The 18,039-nt window shown below is 36.5% G+C and overlaps 1 protein-coding gene across 2 annotated transcripts in view; it reads left to right on the plus strand.

The window, feature by feature from the left end:
- Positions 1 to 18,039, plus strand: part of SLC44A5 (solute carrier family 44 member 5) — a 317,439-nt gene that overhangs the window by 292,154 nt on the left and 7,246 nt on the right. For both annotated transcript variants that reach the window (XM_010963457.3, XM_074376232.1), the window contains 10 exons: positions 1,034 to 1,133; positions 3,207 to 3,299; positions 3,734 to 3,821; positions 4,322 to 4,584; positions 5,090 to 5,184; positions 13,816 to 13,919; positions 14,947 to 15,020; positions 15,639 to 15,709; positions 15,883 to 15,971; positions 17,282 to 17,366. In XM_010963457.3, coding sequence (XP_010961759.2) covers positions 1,034 to 1,133; positions 3,207 to 3,299; positions 3,734 to 3,821; positions 4,322 to 4,584; positions 5,090 to 5,184; positions 13,816 to 13,919; positions 14,947 to 15,020; positions 15,639 to 15,709; positions 15,883 to 15,971; positions 17,282 to 17,366 — 1,062 coding nt within the window. The remainder of the gene's footprint in view (positions 1 to 1,033; positions 1,134 to 3,206; positions 3,300 to 3,733; positions 3,822 to 4,321; positions 4,585 to 5,089; positions 5,185 to 13,815; positions 13,920 to 14,946; positions 15,021 to 15,638; positions 15,710 to 15,882; positions 15,972 to 17,281; positions 17,367 to 18,039) is intronic.

Here is an 18,039-nt window from a genome sequence, read left to right on the forward strand (position 1 = left end):
TTCAGATTATTAATTAGTTAAGGGTAGTAGTAACAAAATTTTTAAAGCTAGGTGATTTCTGAGATGGCTTGAATCCTATATGCCTAGAATGGTTTTAGTATCATATTCCTTGTACTGCACAGAGATTCATGCTCTTTGACCAAGATTTTAAAGATAATCTCTAATTACACTGTGCTTTAAAAAATTGTCTTCATGAATCAGTGAATTTAGAGAAAGCCAGGCAAGTCATGTTTGAGGAAGCCTGGTAAGGAGCCCAGAGGACTGTTTGGCTTCAAGTAAAAAGAAACAAACAAACAAGCTGGAGACAAGGCCAAGGGTATTTATTTTCAGAACACAGAAGTATCTCACCAAACTCAAAAGAGCAGAAAAGCAGCTGGACCTTCAAGTGTACCTGGACCCAGGAAACAAGAAGCCAGAAAGGACCCTAGGTTTCCTCTCCTTGCTCTTTCTTTACACACATACACTTCATTCTTTCCCTGCAGGCTCAGTCATTTCACCTCAAGATGGTTTTGACAGAGTTTATTAAACTTGTAACATTCTTTGTTCAAGAGGTTTGTAAACATCAATTCAAAGCTGAACTAATTTCCCTGAATTCTGATTCTGAGACCTGATTACACGACTTGGGTTGGGTTTACACCCTGACTCCATCAGTGGCAGCCAGACCTTCTGCCGTGATTCTCTTACTCAAAGAAGTGAAATGGAGCTGCCCGAAGCAGCCCTTCCTTCCTTCCTTCCACGCCTATTTCCTCATTTCTACAAATGCTGTGAAATGTTTCCACAGACAAAACGAAGCCTGTCCCTCCGAGTCGTTTAAATTCTAGCTAACGGTTTTGATCTAGGCTGCTTAGCGTTTCTGGGGGGTCTTGAAAGTGAATTTCTAAAACTGGCATTTTGGGAGCAGTGGCACTGCTGAAATTATGAGGTGTCAGCATTGGCAGAAACCATGATGACGCTCAGTCCTAACTTTTGCAGAGAAAGTTTACTTTTTGGATGGATTTGTACCGCACACTAATTTTTTTTCCCCTGTTTAAAGTGATAATACTCTGCATCCTTGAAGTGTTCGTCCTCCTCATGCTGATCTTCCTCAGGAACCGAATCCGCATCTCCATCGCCCTCCTGAAGGAGGGGAGCAAGTAAGGCCATGATGGAGAGACTCACGCCCGTGATGTGTATCAGTCAGTCATAGCAGTCGCTGCCCCAGACGACTGTTGTGTATGTAGATGCCCCAGACTATTTTCCCTTTAAGAAGGCTTGTTAAAGAAATCTGCTTTCCATTCAAGAAGACTTGTTCAAGTTCAGACTCTGCTATGTATTAAAAAGGGCATGCTAACAAGTCTTTCAGTATCCCCAGATCTCAATTATCATAGGATAAAATAAGGCTAAAACCTGTCTGTGTACTAGCACTTTTTTTTTAGCACCAAATATATGTTAGGAGGAAAATATGCGAAAGTAAGTGATTAAGTGCCATATAAAAATTAGTTATGTTACATATTGTATTATTCCCACACTGAGTCATATATTAGTGTTAATGGTTCAGATCATTTGCAGAACTTTAAATAACTGTAATTCTATAAAGCCAACTATGTGCTATTGCCAGTTTTATGTAAGTAACAAAATTTGCCGGTGGACAGAATAATTGGTTCTAACAGCACCAGACTACGTTTTGTATCTACACATCTTAATTCAGGAGCACTTTATACCCACAGCCATTTTTTTATTTTAAAATGCTGCAAAATAAACACAATTTTTCATAAAATTAATGCTGGGAGGTGGTAACACCTACAGTTTCTAAACTGTTTCAAAAGGTCACTTGAGGATAATACTTTAAACTTTTGCAAAATGCATGGAAGGAAAAAGGAAATTATTACTATAAAGCTAACAGATCATGCTCTCTATTTAGAACGACGGAAACTAAATTGTTAATGACCAAGGACCAAATTATTTTAAACAGTCTTTAAGGATTATTTTAACATAATTGGCATCTATAATAATAGTAGTGCCACCTAAAGCCAGTGTTTGAGATAGTTAACAAGTAGTTTGTTAAATTAAACCCTCTCTCCTTCCCACAATAACTGAAGCTCTATCATTAGCCACTGGAAACTACCGATTTGTTGGGTTTAGTTCTTAAATAGTATGATACTGTGCTATTCACCGTAACTTATCCCACTGCTATGCCTCTAAATGTGTGTGTGTGTATGTTTCCGTGTGTGCATGTGTGTTCAAGGGCAATTACTACTGTGACAAGTTAATCACTCTTTCAAGGGAAAGTAAGAGCTGGAATAAATGGGTGTGAGAATACAGGGTAAACATAGGGATGCCGAGTAATTCACTAAACAGCAGTGTCTGGAGGAAAGAGAGAACAGCACAGCCCAGACAGTGAGGTGGAAAGGTCACAAATGCAAAAACAAGTCTAAGATGCGTCAGTGCATTAGAAGTGAAAATAGCTCCATCCTAGTTCTCAGTGGCTACATCAAACAGCAGAGGGTTTAATTCAATGTCGTATGCTGTCTTATTCAAAAATAGTAATACGGCAACTAGGATGGTGAATATTTTAGAAACCATAGTTGATGAAGAAATGCCAAAAGAATGATTTTGCTGGAGACTAAAAAAATGAGTTACTTGAAGGATTGTTGTAAGCAAAAGATGGCCACTTCTTTTCCAGAAGGTAGTGGATGCGAATTACAGGCAGGCAGATGAGAAAGAATTTTCTAATACTTTGGTTGTTAAGAAAATAGAATAAGCTGTATCATATAAAAGTAAGTTTCTTTCACTCAATGTGCACCAGACACTAATGAACATATTTTGAAGAAATTTCAGAAAGGATTCTTGAATTAGGGATGGATTCTTACTTTTGATCAGATGATCTTCAAGGTCCTCTCCAACTTTAAAAGTCTAAATAAAAGGGAGAAATACCATGGTTATAATACATCAGATCTTTATGAGTCAGACAGAAATAACCAAAGAGGAGAAGGCTTGGGGAACTTTTGGCACAAATCAAACATGAGCATTGGAAGAATGCCTCTAACTTACTAAAACTGAATAAATAACTAGAATTTAAAAACCAACAAAAAAGAGTCTTTGGTTATTACCACCATTCTTAGAAGGAAATCAGTTTAAGGCTTATTTCTAGTTCTAACAGAAAAAATTTCATTGAGAAATTATGATTTTTGGATCATTTTGAATTTCAACTGTTTGTTTTATTTCAGAGCCATTGGATATATCCCTACTACATTAATTTATCCAGTTTTAACTTTCATCTTCCTCTCAATCTGCATTTCCTACTGGGCTGTGATAGCAATGTATCCTTTGGTCATTGACCTCTTTAAACCTCAGGTCCACATATCATGGGGAGTCTAGGAACATCCTAAGAATATAACTGAGTTGATGATGATGGTGATGCCTGCCAAGCTCTAAAAAAGTTTCAGTGTACCAACTGGATCTCCCCTCAAATAGGTCATCTGGTAGATTTTGTTTTAGTTTTTGTCTTCACATATATGCTCCTTGGCAAGACCTAAAAGATCTCCTATATATTTCACTGTTTTTAAGGGGCCACTCAGCGCAGCTGACCCATGTTTATAATTATGCATTTGAAAATGAATGAATTATTAAAAGATTATAAATTTTTTGAAAATAATCTCTCAGCGGATTTTTTAGTTACTTGCATTATTTTCTTGTCCATTGACTTTCCACCTACCAGCAAACAGTTTATCTATCCTTAATAGAGTTCGCTCAGTTACTTGGCTACATCAGGGGTACCTATATACAAAGTCATAACTCCAGAGGGGCAATGTAAACATGAAAATAAAACCTGTGACCCAAAGGTAAGTAAAAGAGGCTCTCCTTTATGTATGTAAATACAGAACCCTACTTACATTTCACCTATCAGTGTTGTAGGAATCATCCTGAAATAGAGAGCCTGTGCATTGATGGGGGATTCTTGGAGGGATTGGGAGGGTGGGTCAGGCATTAAAAGGAGGGCACTCAATATGGTGGGCAGAATAGAGAAAAAGCACTATTATTTCCTGAGCTCATTTGTCATTTGACCTACAAGGCAGTATGGTCAACAACAGCACTAATAAATGTAAAATTGTAGTGGATGCAGAATGATGAACATATAACGAAAAATGAGATACTTTCTAGAGCTCATTAAAGAATTATATAAAGTAATACTATAGAAAATGAGAATAACAACAGAAATTAATAGAAAAAATGCAGGACATGCAATTAAGGGCTACACAAGACAAAGCAGGGAAGGTACTATCTTGGAATGGCACTGAATGCTATATTATTCATATTGGTTTTTTTTTCTTCCTGAGTGCAGATTTTTAATACAACTGAAGTTGCCAAAGCTTGCCCTGGGGCTCAGTGTAACTTTGCTTTCTATGGTGGAAAAAGCTTGTACCATCAGTACATTACTACCTTCCAGATATTCAACCTATTCGTCTTTCTCTGGCTTATAAACTTTGTCATTGCATTGGGTCAGTGTGCCCTAGCTGGTGCCTTTGCTTCCTATTACTGGGCCTTGAAGAAACCTGATGACATCCCACCATATCCACTTTTTAATGCATTTGGACGAGCCATACGGTAAGTTTCACATGGAACCCTATACCTGTCTTCCCAGATAGTTTTCTTCTACCTTGCTTGTAATTCAAGTGGCAAGGTACAAATGAGGTCAAAGGTATAATTTAAGATTCCTGGATGTCCATCAGCTTTGTCTGGTTTTGTAGCCACAGTTGTATATGCCCTACCCAGGCTAATATCCTTCTGAAAGGTTACTGGAGAGAAGAGGTAGGGGAGGGCACCAAATCAAATATTAAGGATTAGCTTTTCTCTTTCTTCATTGCTCAGCTCAAATATACTATTTTATGATGACAGGCTATTGGTATCACTTCTGTAAATGAAGTGCAAAACAGATGTACATGGTTTAAAATCCTCTATGGAGACCTTTGTCAATCTGAGTAAGAGAGTGTAAGAAGCTCTTTTTTACCAATCCTTCTCCAGATCCCTTTTACCAATAAAAATGAACTAACATCCTTTTAGTTAATAGTAAAGATATTTTAACCTTTATTCTCCTTTTATCTTTGCCCAGATATCACACAGGATCCCTAGCATTTGGATCTTTAATTCTTGCAACAGTTCAAATGTTTAGATTAATCCTAGAGTACTTGGACAAACGTCTTAAACGTAAGATTCCAGAATTCATCTTTACTCAGACTTCTTAACTTCTATGAAGAGAATAGACTGGGTCAAGGGCCTTGGGGAAACATGATGACTGTAGCTTGGACTATGGTAATAAGAATGGATGTGGTCAGACTGGGGATATGTTTGGAAGGAAAAGCCAATGGGACTAGTTGAGGGATTAAAGATGGGGGGCAGGGGTAGGGAGAGTAGCAGTGGTAAAGAAAACAGAAGTTATGATGCTATTTGCTAAGATGTGGAAACCAGGAGAAGTAAATTTCAAAGAAGAGATTTAAAATTGTTTTTAATATTGAGAAGCACAGTGGGAATATCAGGTGGTCCCAAGTCTAGAGCTCAGGACAGGTCAGGCTTAAAATATACATGTGGATGTTATTGGCATAAATCTTCATACATGACACATATAGTTCATAAACACATAAACTCTGCTTAGAATTAAAAGATTTTATTATTAATTGCCAAAATAATCTTGAAACAGAACGACTACGTTGGAACATTAACATTTTCTGATTTCAAAACTCAATACAAAGCTACAGTAATAAAACAGTGTGGCACTAGTGTAAGGACAGACATATAGATGTGGAATAGAATAGAGAACCCCAAAAAAACCCTCACATATAAGACCATACAATGGGGAAAGGGCAATTTTTTTCAACTAATGTTACTAGGAAAACTATATACCTACATGCAAAAGAAAGGAGTTGGACCCTTACCTTATACCATATACAAAAATTAATTCAAAATGGATCAAAAACTTAACATAAAAGCTAAAACTATAAAAGTCTTAGAAAAAAGCATGGGAAGAAATCTTCTTGACATTGGATATATTGATGATTTCTTGGATATGATACCAAAAATACAGGTAAACAAAAGAAAAAAAAACAGATAAATTACACTTCGTCAAAATTTTTTAAAAGTGCATCATAGGACACTATTGAGAGAGTGAAGATACAACCCACAGAATGGGAGAAAATATTTACAAATCATACACTGGATAAGCAACTAATATTCAGAATATATAATGAACTTCTACAACTAAACAATAAAACAACCCAATTCAACATGGGCAAAGGATTTTTTAAATCAAGTAATTTTTTTTAGCTTTACTGAGGTAAAATTGACAATAAAATTGTAATGTTTTTAAAGTGTACAACATGATGATTTGATATACATAGACATTGTGAAAGGATTCCTACATTTAAGGTGGGACACATCTGTTCAACTCACATATTTAGCTTTCTTCCCCCTTTTTGGGGAGAATGCTTAAGCTCTTCTCTCTCAGCAAGTTTTACTTATACAATATAGTATTATCAACTATACTCAACATGTTATACATTAGATCCTGAGACCTTACGCATCATATAGCTGAAAGCTCACACCCTTTTAGCAGCCTGTCTCTGTTTCTCCTTATTTCCCAGTATGTGGCACACGTGGCACCACAGTTCTACTCTGTTTATATAATACATTCAACTCCCGCCCACCGACTTATGAGCAATACCATGCATGTTACTTTTTGTCTGGCTTATTTCACTTAGCGTAATGCTCCTCAGCTTCATTCACATTACTGCAAGAGTAGGATTTCCTTCTATTTTAAGGCTGAATAATATTCCATCGTGTGTCTATACCACTATTTTATCTGCTGATCCATCTAATGAAACCTAGGTTGTTTCCACACATTGGATATTGTAAATAATGCTGCAGTGAACACTGGAGTGCAGATATCTCTTCAATACAGTCATTGTGTTTCCTTCAGTTATATATTCAGAAGTGGAATTGCTGAATCATATGGTAATTCTATTTTTAATTTCTTGAGGAACCTCCATATTGTTTTCCATAGTGGATGTATCAATTTACATTCCTACCAGCAGTGTACAAGAGTTCCCTTTTCTCTATATCCTTACCAACACTTGTTATCTCGTTTTTTTTGATAATAAACATCCTAACAGGTATGAGGTGATATCTCACTGTGGTTTTCATTTGCATTTCTCTGATAATAAGTATTGTTGACCACCTTTTCATGCACCTATTGGCCATTTGTATGTCTTCTTTGAAAAAATTCTATTCAGGTTCTTTGCCATTTTTTATTGGATTATTTGTGATATTCTGCTATTGAGTTCTGTAAATTCTTACATATTTTGGATATTAACCCCTTATCACATATGTGGTTTGCAAATACTTTCTACTATTCAGTAGGTTACTTTTTCATGTTGCTGATAGTTTCCTTCGCTATACAAAAGCTTTTTAGTTTGATGTAGTCCCACTTGTTTATTTTGGTTTTGTTGCCTTTGCTTTTGGTGTGAAATCCAAAAAATCATTGCCAAGACCAATGTCAAGAAGCTTATCATGTTTTCTTCTAGGATTTTATGATTTCAGGTTTCACATTCAAGGCTTTAATCCATTTTGAGTTGATTACAGTGTATGGGGTAAGGTAAGGATCCAATTTCATTCTTTTGCATGTGGATATCTAGTTTTCCCGGTATCATTTATTGAAGAGACTGTCCTTTCTGCATGGTATATTCTTGACTCCTTTGTGAAAAATTAATTGACCATATATGCATGTGTATTTCTGGGCTCTGTATTCTGTTCTGTTCATCTATGTGTCTTTTTAATGGCAATACCAGACTGTTTTGACTACTACAGGTTTGTAATAGAGCTTGAAATCAAGAAGTACAATGCCTTTAGCTTTGCTTTTCTTTCTCAATTGCTTTGGCTATTTGGATATTTTGTGTTTCCATACAAATTTTAGGGATTGTTTTTCCTATATCTGTGAAAAGTGGCATTGGAATTTTGATAGGGATTGCATGGAATTTGTACATACATGGCTACTATGAACATTTTAATATTAATTCTTCCAATCCATGAACATAGGCTATTTTCCACTTACCTGTTTCAATGCACAAGTATTTCTTCTCATTCAGATTTATTCCTAGGTATATTATTATTTTTGATCCAATTATGAATGGAATGATTCTCTTAATTTCTCTTTGAAATAGCTAGTTGTTAGTGTAAAAAAGGCAACTGATTTTTGTATATTTATTTTATTTCCTGAAACTTTACTGATTTCATATGTTAGTTCTAATAGTTTTTTGGAGACTGTAGGGTTTTATATATATGTATTATCATGTGATCTGAAATTAGAATTTTACTTTCTCCTTTCTGATTTTAATACCTTTTATTTCTTTAACTTGCCTAATTGTTCTGGTTAGGACTTCCAGTACTGAATTAAAACAAAATGGGACAAGAGTGGACATTCTTGTCTTGTTCCTGATCTTAGAAGAAAAGCTTAGAGGCTTTTCATCATTGACTATGATGTTAGCTGTTGGTTTGTCATATATGGTCTTTACTATGTTGAGGCCTTATTTAACAAGTTTGTTGAGAGTTTTTATTACGAAAGAAGGTTAAATTTTGTCAAGTAATTTTTCTGCATTTATTGAGACAATAATATGATTTTCATCCTTCATTTTGTTAATGTGGAGCATCACATTTATTGATTTGTGTATGTTAAACTATTCTTGCATCCCTGCAATAAATCCTACTTGATCTTGGTGTATCATTCTTTTTACCCACTGTTGAATTCAGTTTGCTAATATTCTGTTGATGATTTTTGCATTTATGTTCATCAGGGATATTGAACTGTAATTTTCTATTCTTTCAGTGTCTTTATCTGGCTTTAGTATCAGGGTAAAGCTGGCTTCATAAAATAAGTTTGGAAAAAGTCTTTCCACTTCTATTGTTTGAAAGAATTTGAGAAGGATTGGTATTAATTCTTCTTTAAATGTTTGATAGAATTCACCAGTGAAGCCAGTTGATCCTGGACTTTATGTTGTTGTTGTTATTGGGAGCTTTTTGATCACTGAATCAAAATCCTCACTAGTCATTGATCTGTTCATATTTTCTATTTCTTCATGATTCAGTCTTGGTTAAGTTGTGTATGTCTAGGAATTTATCTATTTCTTCTAGGTTGTCCAATTTGTTGGTGTATAATTGTTCATAGTAGTCTGAACCATGATCCTTTTTATATGTGTGGTATCAGTTGTAATGTCTCCTCTTTCAGTTCTGAATTTGCCTCCTCTTCTTTTTTCTCAAATGGTCTAGAGAAAGGTTTGTCAACTTTACGTTTTCAAAAAACTAGTTTGTAGTTTCACTAATCTTTCCTATTATTTTTAAGTCTGTTTCATTTATTTCCATTCTGATCTTTGCTATTTCCTTCCTTCTACTAACTTTGTACTTATTTTCTTCCTTTTCTAATTCCTTGAGGTGTAAAGTTAGGTTGTTTGAGATCTTTCTTTTTTCTTAACAGGTGTTTATTGCTATGGACTTCCCTCTTAGAACTGCTTTGCTGCATCCCATCCCATACATTTTGGTATGTTGTGTTTCCATTTTCATTTGTCTCAGGATACTCTTTGATTTCTCTTTTGATTTATTCTTTGACCCATTGATTATTCAGTAGCATGCTATTCAATCTCCACATATTGGTGAATTTTCCAATTTTCTTATTGTAAGTAATTTCTAGTTTCATACCACTGTGTTTAGAAAAAATGCTTGATGTGATTGCAGACTTTCTACATTTATTAAGACTTGTTTTGTAGCCTAACGTATGATCTATCCTGGAGAATGTTCCATATGCACTTTAGAAGAATGTGTATTCTGCTGTGATTGGATGGAATGTACTGTAAATGTCTGTTAAATCTATCTGGTCTAATGTGTAATTAGGTCTAATGTTTCTCTCTTAAATTTTCTGTCTGGATGATCTATCCATTATTGAAATTGGGGTTTTGAAAGCCCTATTATTATATTGCTATTAATTTCTTCCTTTGTATCTGTTTCTATTTGCTTTATACATTTATGTGCTCCAGTGTTGGGTAGATAGATATAATTTTTATATCCCCTTGATAAACAGATCCTTTTATCATTGTATTGTATTTGGTTTCAGCTTTTGGCTTAAAGTCTGTTTTGACTGACACAGGCATATGTTGTACACCTGCTTTCTTTTGGTTTCCAGTTGCAGGGAAAATCTTTTTTCCAATCCTTCTCTTTCAGTCTAGGTGTGTCTTTAGGATGAGACCTACAGGTAGTATATATTTGAGTTGTTTTTTTTTTAATTCATTCAGCCACTCTATGTCTTTTGATTGGAGAATTTAGTCCATTTACATTCAGTTATAATTATTGATGGCTATAGACTTACTATTTCTATCTTGTCAATTGTTTTTCTGGCTGTTTTATAGTTTTTTTATTTATCACTTCCTTTGCAATTTGATGATTTTCTGTAGTGATATATTTTGATTCTTTGTATCAACTGTAGGTTTTTGCTTTGTAGTTATCATGAGGCTGTTATAAAATATCTTACAGTTATGACAATCTATTTTAAGCTGTACTTTGTGTGCATACAAAGGCTCTATATTTTTTTACACTCCCCCCATATTTTATGCTGTAATGTATTTGAAGTCACAATTTATCTCTTTTTATATTGTGTATCCATTAACAAGTTATATAGTTATAGTTCTTTTTAATACTTTCTTTTACCATTTATTCTAGAGTTATAAGTGATTTACCCACCATCATATAATTTTAGAGTATTTTGAATTTAACTGTATATTTACCTTTATCTGTGAGTTCTATACTTTCATTCATTATCATGTTACTAATTAGCATCCTTTTGTTCAGCTTAAAGAACTCTCTTTAACATTTCTTGTATGGCTGGTCTACTGGTGATGAACTCTTTCAGCTTTTGTTTGTCAGGAAAACTCTTTATCTCTCCTTTAATTCTGAAGAACAACTTGGCTGGCATATTTTTCTTTCAGCACTCTTAATTTATCATTCTACTTCATTCTGGCCTGCAATGTTTCTGCTTAAAAAAACTGCTGACAGTCTTATGGGGATTCCCTTATGTGCAACAAATTACTTTTCCCCTCTGCCTTTACTTGCGTTTTAACTTTTGAAAATTAATTTTGTGTGTCTCAATGTGGATCTCTTTAGATTCATCTTTTTTGGTATTCTTTGTGCTTTCTGGATCTGGATGAGTGTTTGTTTCCTCAAGTTAGGGAATTTTCGGTCATTTGAATATGTTTTCTGCTTCTTTCCATCTCTTCTACTTCTGGGACCTCTATAATGTGTATATTGATGGTGTCTCACAAATTCTTTAAGCTAACTTCACTCTTTTCATTTTCTTTTTGCTTCTCTGATTGGATGAATCCCACTGCCTTGTCTTTGAATTCATTGATCCTTTCTTTCACTAGATCTACTCTGCTGTTGAATCCCACTGTTGAATTTTTCAGTTCAATTATTATACTCTTCAGCTCCATGAATTCTGCTGGATTTTAAAAAATATTTTCTATCTCTTTGTTGAAATTCTCACTTTGTTCATGCATTGCTCCCCTGACTGTGGTCAGCAGCTTTATGATCATTATTTCGAATTCTGTATTGGGTAAATCAATTATCTCTGTTTCATCAATATCAGTTTCTGGAGATGTTATCTTATTTTTTTAATTTGGAACATAATCCCTTGTTTCTTCATTTTTTTCTTGATTCTTTGTATTAGTTTTTGTGCATTAGATAAAACAGCCACCTTTCCCAACTTGAGACTAGTCTCATATAGGAAATGAGCTTCATTAATTAGCCCAGCCTGAGCTTTCAGTTCTCTCAAACCTTTGTGACTGTCCTAGTCACCATAGTTAGTTTAGTGGCAATTAGTAGTTGAAGGTGTGCCTAGACCTGTCAGTGTCCCAAAGGGGAGAATCACAGTCAGAGCCTAGATGCAGGCAAATTAGAAGCTAAACCCTCAGGTAATTGTTTGGAAAGTATGAAGTTAAGCCCCTTTCCAGGAGAAACTGGGAGGTGGGTATTTGCCTGCTTCCTCTGCACTGAACCAGAATGTATAGCTGGGGGGGGCATTCCTTTACAATTTAAACACTGATTATTTGTTTTCTACAGTTCTGAGGGACTCATGAATGTAAGTCCTGTTGGCTCTCAGAGCCAGACAAAGTGGTGTCCAGGCCTTAGGCAGTAGCTGCAAAAGCTGGGGCACAAGGCATGTTTACAAGCTCCTTCCAGAGAGATGTTGGTGACCTGGTTTTATGATTGGAGTGAGCTAGAGAGAGAAGGCAGTGGAAATACCCACTAGCTCCCCCTGGCCCCATGGAGGATCACAGCTAGCCTCTAGAGTGTGTAAACTGGAAGCCAGACTTTCAGGCAACAGATTGCAAAGTGTGCCATTAGTCCCCTCCCAGGGAAAGACTGAAAGATGGGCATTTTTGCCTGCTCCCTCTGAGCTAAGCCCTGGGGGAACAGTGATTGTTAGCATAAGTACCTGTTAAGCATCGCTTGTTTTTATAGTCCTATAGAACTTGTGAACCCAAGCCCCTGTGGCTTTCAGAGCTAAGTATTGGGGGGTGGGGGAGGAGTCTGTCCTTTTGGTGGGAGCCTTAAAAGCTGGACTCCTTGATGTGCTGTCCAAACCCTTCACTCCTCAGGGAGAAGCTGAGATTTGGGGTATTGTCCCAATTATATGGTACTGTGCCAGGGGTAGGGTTTATGGCAAGTGTGTCTCAGCCTTTCCTACCATTTCAGTGTGTGATTTTCTTAGTTGCCTGATGTATAGGAGTCACTCAGCTTGTTTCTGGATTTATCCCAGAGGAAACCACTCCATGTATAGCTGTACCTTCAGTCCATCTGTGGGAGGAGGGAAGTTCAGGAGCCTCCTATATCACTATCTTTGTCCCTCCTGCAAAGGACTTGCATTTACTTTGCTCTAAGAACATATATAAATGGTGAATAAACACGAGAAAAGATTCTCAATATTAGTTATTAGGGAAATGCAAATCAGAACCATAATGAGGTACTACTTTATGCCCATTAGAATGGCCACTATCCAAAAAAGTGAAAAATAGCAAGTGTTTATAGGATGAGGATAAATTGGAACCCTTGTGCATTGCTGGTGGGAATGTTAAAACCATATAGCCACTGTGGAAATCAGTAAGGTGATTCCTCAGAAAGTTAAAAATTTTGATTGCCATATGACCAAGCAATTCCATTTCTAGACATATACTCAAAAGAATTGAAAGCAAGGTCTGAAACAAATACTTGCACACCAATGTCTACAGCAGCATTATTCACAATAGCCAAAAGATAGAAACAACCCAAATTTCCATTAACAGATAAAAGAATTAGTAATTATGTGATATATACATACAATGGAATGTTATTCAGCTCTAAAAAGAAATGTAATGATGAATCTTGACAACTTAATGCTAAGTGAATAAGCAAGACACAAAAGAACAAATATTATGTGATTGCACTTACATGAGGTATCTAGAAGAGGCAAATTCATACAGACAGAAGCATGATAGAGGTTACCAGGGGCTGGGAGAAGGGGAGAATGAGGAATTATTGGATATAGAGTTTCTATGTGAGAATGAAAAACTGATAGTGATGATAGTTGAACAAAATTGTGGACATACTTAATGCTACTGAATCGTACACTTAAAATGGTTAAAACAGTAAATCGGATAGATGTTTTACTGCAATTAAAAAATTTAAAAGCCCATTTAAAAATTTACTATTATTTTCTTGATTCATAGAATTTGCAAATCATTAATAGATGTAAATATCCCCTTCTCATAGAGGCCCAGAGCAACATCTCTAAATTCCTAAAATGCTGCCTGAGATGCTGTTTCTGGTGTTTGGAAAAAGCAGTACGGTTTTTGAACAGAAATGCCTATGTTATGGTAAGTAGATTATTTTTTGTTTACTAAGCTTCTTCTTTGCAAACCCAAACCCCATGTCTACATTTCCATCTTCAAAGCATTCATATATCAGGCAGCTGAATTTATCACCATGTTGATATAAGAATCTGTGAATCCAATGCATGATTCAGGGCTATGTTTTCCTAGTTGGGACAGTAACTTAACTGTACTTCATTATTACCTTCAATATATTTTTGGAGAGGAAAAATATTATACCTTAGAAATACAAAAATTTGCTAGATAGTTTAGTGGGAGGAAAGCTTACTTAGTCTGTGTTTCACTCTGAGAAAATATTCTTCTAATTGTGGTATTTATGTGTTTTTAAGGAAGAGTCTGTTTCTTTTTATGATTCTTATGTTGAAATGTTTGGAAATTGACAATGCCTAACTGAATTTGTTACTTATTTCCTGTGGGAATATGGAGGCTCCTAAAGAGATTTTTTTAAATAGGGGATCCAAAAACTATTCTAAAATTTAGCAACTACAACCTTGTAACACTTGCTTATTATTCCCAGTAGCATAGGATCTGGAGGGATGACTCAAATAGTCATAGACATTCAGCATCATTAATGTACCTCCAGTAAGAATATTGTATTGAACCTTTTAATCAGTAAATCAAGTTTACTGGAAGGCATTGTGTTTCCTGAGTCTAATTTTTAATGTGAATGCTGCAACATTTAACCCATTCAGTAACAAACCATAGCCAAAACACTTCAAAGACAGAAGCTATATCCTGGGATTTGAGAAGAAGAGCTACCTCTGTTTGCAGCTGTCTAATCCCCACGGAGTTTAAGGGCACACAGCAACTGAAACACACCTTACTGTCAATAACTCTGAGAGCTGAGGACACACAGTTCCCTAGCCTCCCACAAACCCAAATGTTGGAAAAGAAGAAAGAGAGTAGCTGTATGAGTGATAGAGAATTAATTTATGTTCCTGCCACTGGATTGTCTGTTGTTCTTGTTAAGTTATGTTACTGACTCCAGGATAAAATCAACTGTCTTCCTCAGATCGCAATATATGGCAAAAACTTCTGCAGGTCAGCAAGAGATGCTTTCAATCTGCTGATGAGAAACATTTTAAAGTAAGTAATCAGGTTGAGCATTGCAATAAATGATGTGGTGAACCTTGAGCATCCATACTTCACATGTTGTTATTTAAAGTGTTGGTGGTCTTATTAGATATGAATATTATCTTTTAATTTAATAGATTTAAATCTTGTCCTTCACACCACTAATGTCTTCTTATATCTTAGAATTATTCATCCTATCATCCACCTATGCCTTTAAACCCATTGGCACTTACTCATTTTTATTATCCCTTCTGCTCAAGAAATTCCCTACATGAATATTATCATCATGTTTCTGACTATTGCCCTCCTCCCAAAACTCCTCCTCTGAGTGAACAAAATCCGAGAACAAATGCAGCCACCCTCAGGATTCAGGTCCTGCAATTAGAGAGCGAGGCTGACACCACCAGTAGCACCTGACAGCCCTACAATGCCATCTTCTGTTTACTTCATTAAAAATAAGTCAGAAATTCACTCCTGGGTTCTACATTCATTTCTTGCATGTAATGAATGCCAAATAAAATTTCAGCAAAGACATATCAAAACGAATTCATGAATTATTTACTATCATAAATTTCAAGGAACAAATGTCATTTTAACACGAAATTATACTTTCTTTTTTCTGATTCTCAGAGTTGCAGTTATGGATAGAGTTACCGACTTTGTACTCATCCTGGGGAAGATTCTAGTTGCTGGGTGCATAGGTAAGTAGTAACAGTGGTAGCAGTACTAGTAATACTAGTAGTAAAAGCAGCAGTACTCAGGTAGCAGTAATGACAATAAAAAGTTTGACAGGTGCTTAGAAAAGCTTCTTTACTTCAAAAAGCCATATTCCTTTGCAAATGCATAATATAGATGTTCTGCCTTTTCACTGTAGGTGTCCTGGCCTTTCTACTCTTCACGCAAAGACTCCCAATGATTATAGAAGGACCAACATCTTTAAATTACTACTGGGTACCCTTGCTGGTAAGAGCTGATGTCCTAGTAAGTTTGGGCTGCTACAACAAAAAAAACCGTAGCCTTGGTGGCTTAAACACCAGGGCTTTATTCCTCACAGTTCTGAAAGCTAAGTTCAAGATCAAGGTGCCCACACATTGAGTTCCTGGTGAGAGCTTTCTTCCTAATTTGCAAAGGGACACCTTCTTGCTGTATCTTAACATGTTGGAGAGAGATATCATGTCTCCTGTTTTCTCTTATAAGGGCACTAATCTCATTCATGAGGGCTTCACTCTCATGACCTAATTACCTCCCACAGGCCCCACCTTCAATGCCATCACATTAGGGATTAGGTTTCAACATATGAATTTTGAGGGGACACAATTCATTTCATGAGCATCTGGGTAATATTGACTCTGATTTATCAGAGATGGCAAAATAAAGCCAAAAAGGAGTAGAAGAAATAATGTTAGCTAACACTGCTTTCTGCCAAGCTTCATTCTGCTTTAGAGATTGGGTTCCTTGGAAGCAACCCCCCTGAGACAGAGGATTGCATGCAGAAGGTTTATTATGAAGTGTTCTCCTGAGATGCACTTGAAAAGATATGAGAAGGACAGGCCAGGGCAAAAGAAGAAGCTGACCCATTCTGCAGGTATAACTGAGGCCTTACACATAATCACAGGAAGTTCTGACAAAGGGACTGGGCCTTCGTACGCTGCAGGCAGGCATTGGCCAGCGGCTGCCGTCTGAACAGCTGTGTAACGTTGGGTGAGGCAGCGCCCTGCAAGGAGGGCAGTTCCTAGTGAGAGAAACAGCTGAGTCATCAGCAGCCTGCATTCCAAACTACTAGGGGATAGATGCAGCTGGAGAGGACCTGGGTAGAGCCCTGTAGTGTCTCTTACAACGTATTAACTCAATTCAATCCATGTGTCATAATGTCATACTCACATTCTCCCCTTCTCCACTAACAATTTTATATGGGAAGCAGAGCGGTTAAGTGACTTGCTGAGTGTGTGCCTGAGCTGTGATTCAAACCTGGGCAGTTGTGTGCTCTTAAGCCCTAACGCTTTACTGCCTCAGTGTGCAGGATCCTAAATCGGGTGTTTTTGGTAGGCATTGGGAAAATTATAAGAAAACTGGCAGGTAATCTAGTACATTTTCTTTAAATCCCAGTACCAAGGCATTCAAAAACATTATCATTGAATTTTTTAGGTTTCTATATTGAAATCTTTTCCAGCACACAGTCCTTCAAAGCTTTCTCATCATGACGTCATTTAAAGCTGCACCGTTGTTCCTCTGGACAAGTTAATGACATCTTCATTCTCTTCTTTACTCTACAGACAGTCATCATTGGATCTTACCTAATTGCACATGGGTTCTTCAGCGTCTATGCAATGTGTATTGAAACAATCTTCATCTGCTTCTGTAAGTTTTCAGTATATGTGTTTTCCCCCTTGGTGGATAAACGGAAGATCAAAGGTTAAGACCCCGTGTCCTTAGCTGGCTTGTGGGTTTGCTGTGACCTGGCTGCAACTGCAAAACAGTGTTTATTTGGAAAGAGACATTGTTTAGTAGGTGCTTTTTAAACCTTAACAGCCGAGAGATGGATTTCGCAAAGCACAGGGAAGTCCACTACTGAAATGAACCTCAGGCATCATGGCATGGTGTTAGCATGAAATTATTTTTAAATTTCTTAATCTTTTCAAGTTTATAATAATGATTGGCTTCTGTTGTGCTTTATTAACAACTGAGGACATAACTTTGAGGGCTTTGAGGCTGGACTTTGGGAACTCTTTGAAGAGAGCCTTTACAGGTTCTGATAAAGTCAAGCTGGCAATGGTTTCAGACACGTAGGGCCAGTTCACACTAGGTGACACAATGACAGAGAGGCAGGATTTGCAGAGATGTGCGTCTAGGAAATGGCTAGACCAACTCTGATGCTTAGAGTTAAGATACTTCACTAGAGCTTTCGGCACTGGTTTCTTCACTGTGTCTCTGTGTGGCAGGTGCAACTCAATGTATGCAGAATGGATATGTTTTCTATTAGTACCTCATCTAAAAAATACCTGGAGAACGTAGTGCCCATCAGGAACTTAAC

Source organism: Camelus bactrianus, chromosome 13 (genome assembly GCF_048773025.1).
Source record: "Camelus bactrianus isolate YW-2024 breed Bactrian camel chromosome 13, ASM4877302v1, whole genome shotgun sequence".
Lineage (NCBI taxonomy): Eukaryota > Metazoa > Chordata > Mammalia > Artiodactyla > Camelidae > Camelus > Camelus bactrianus.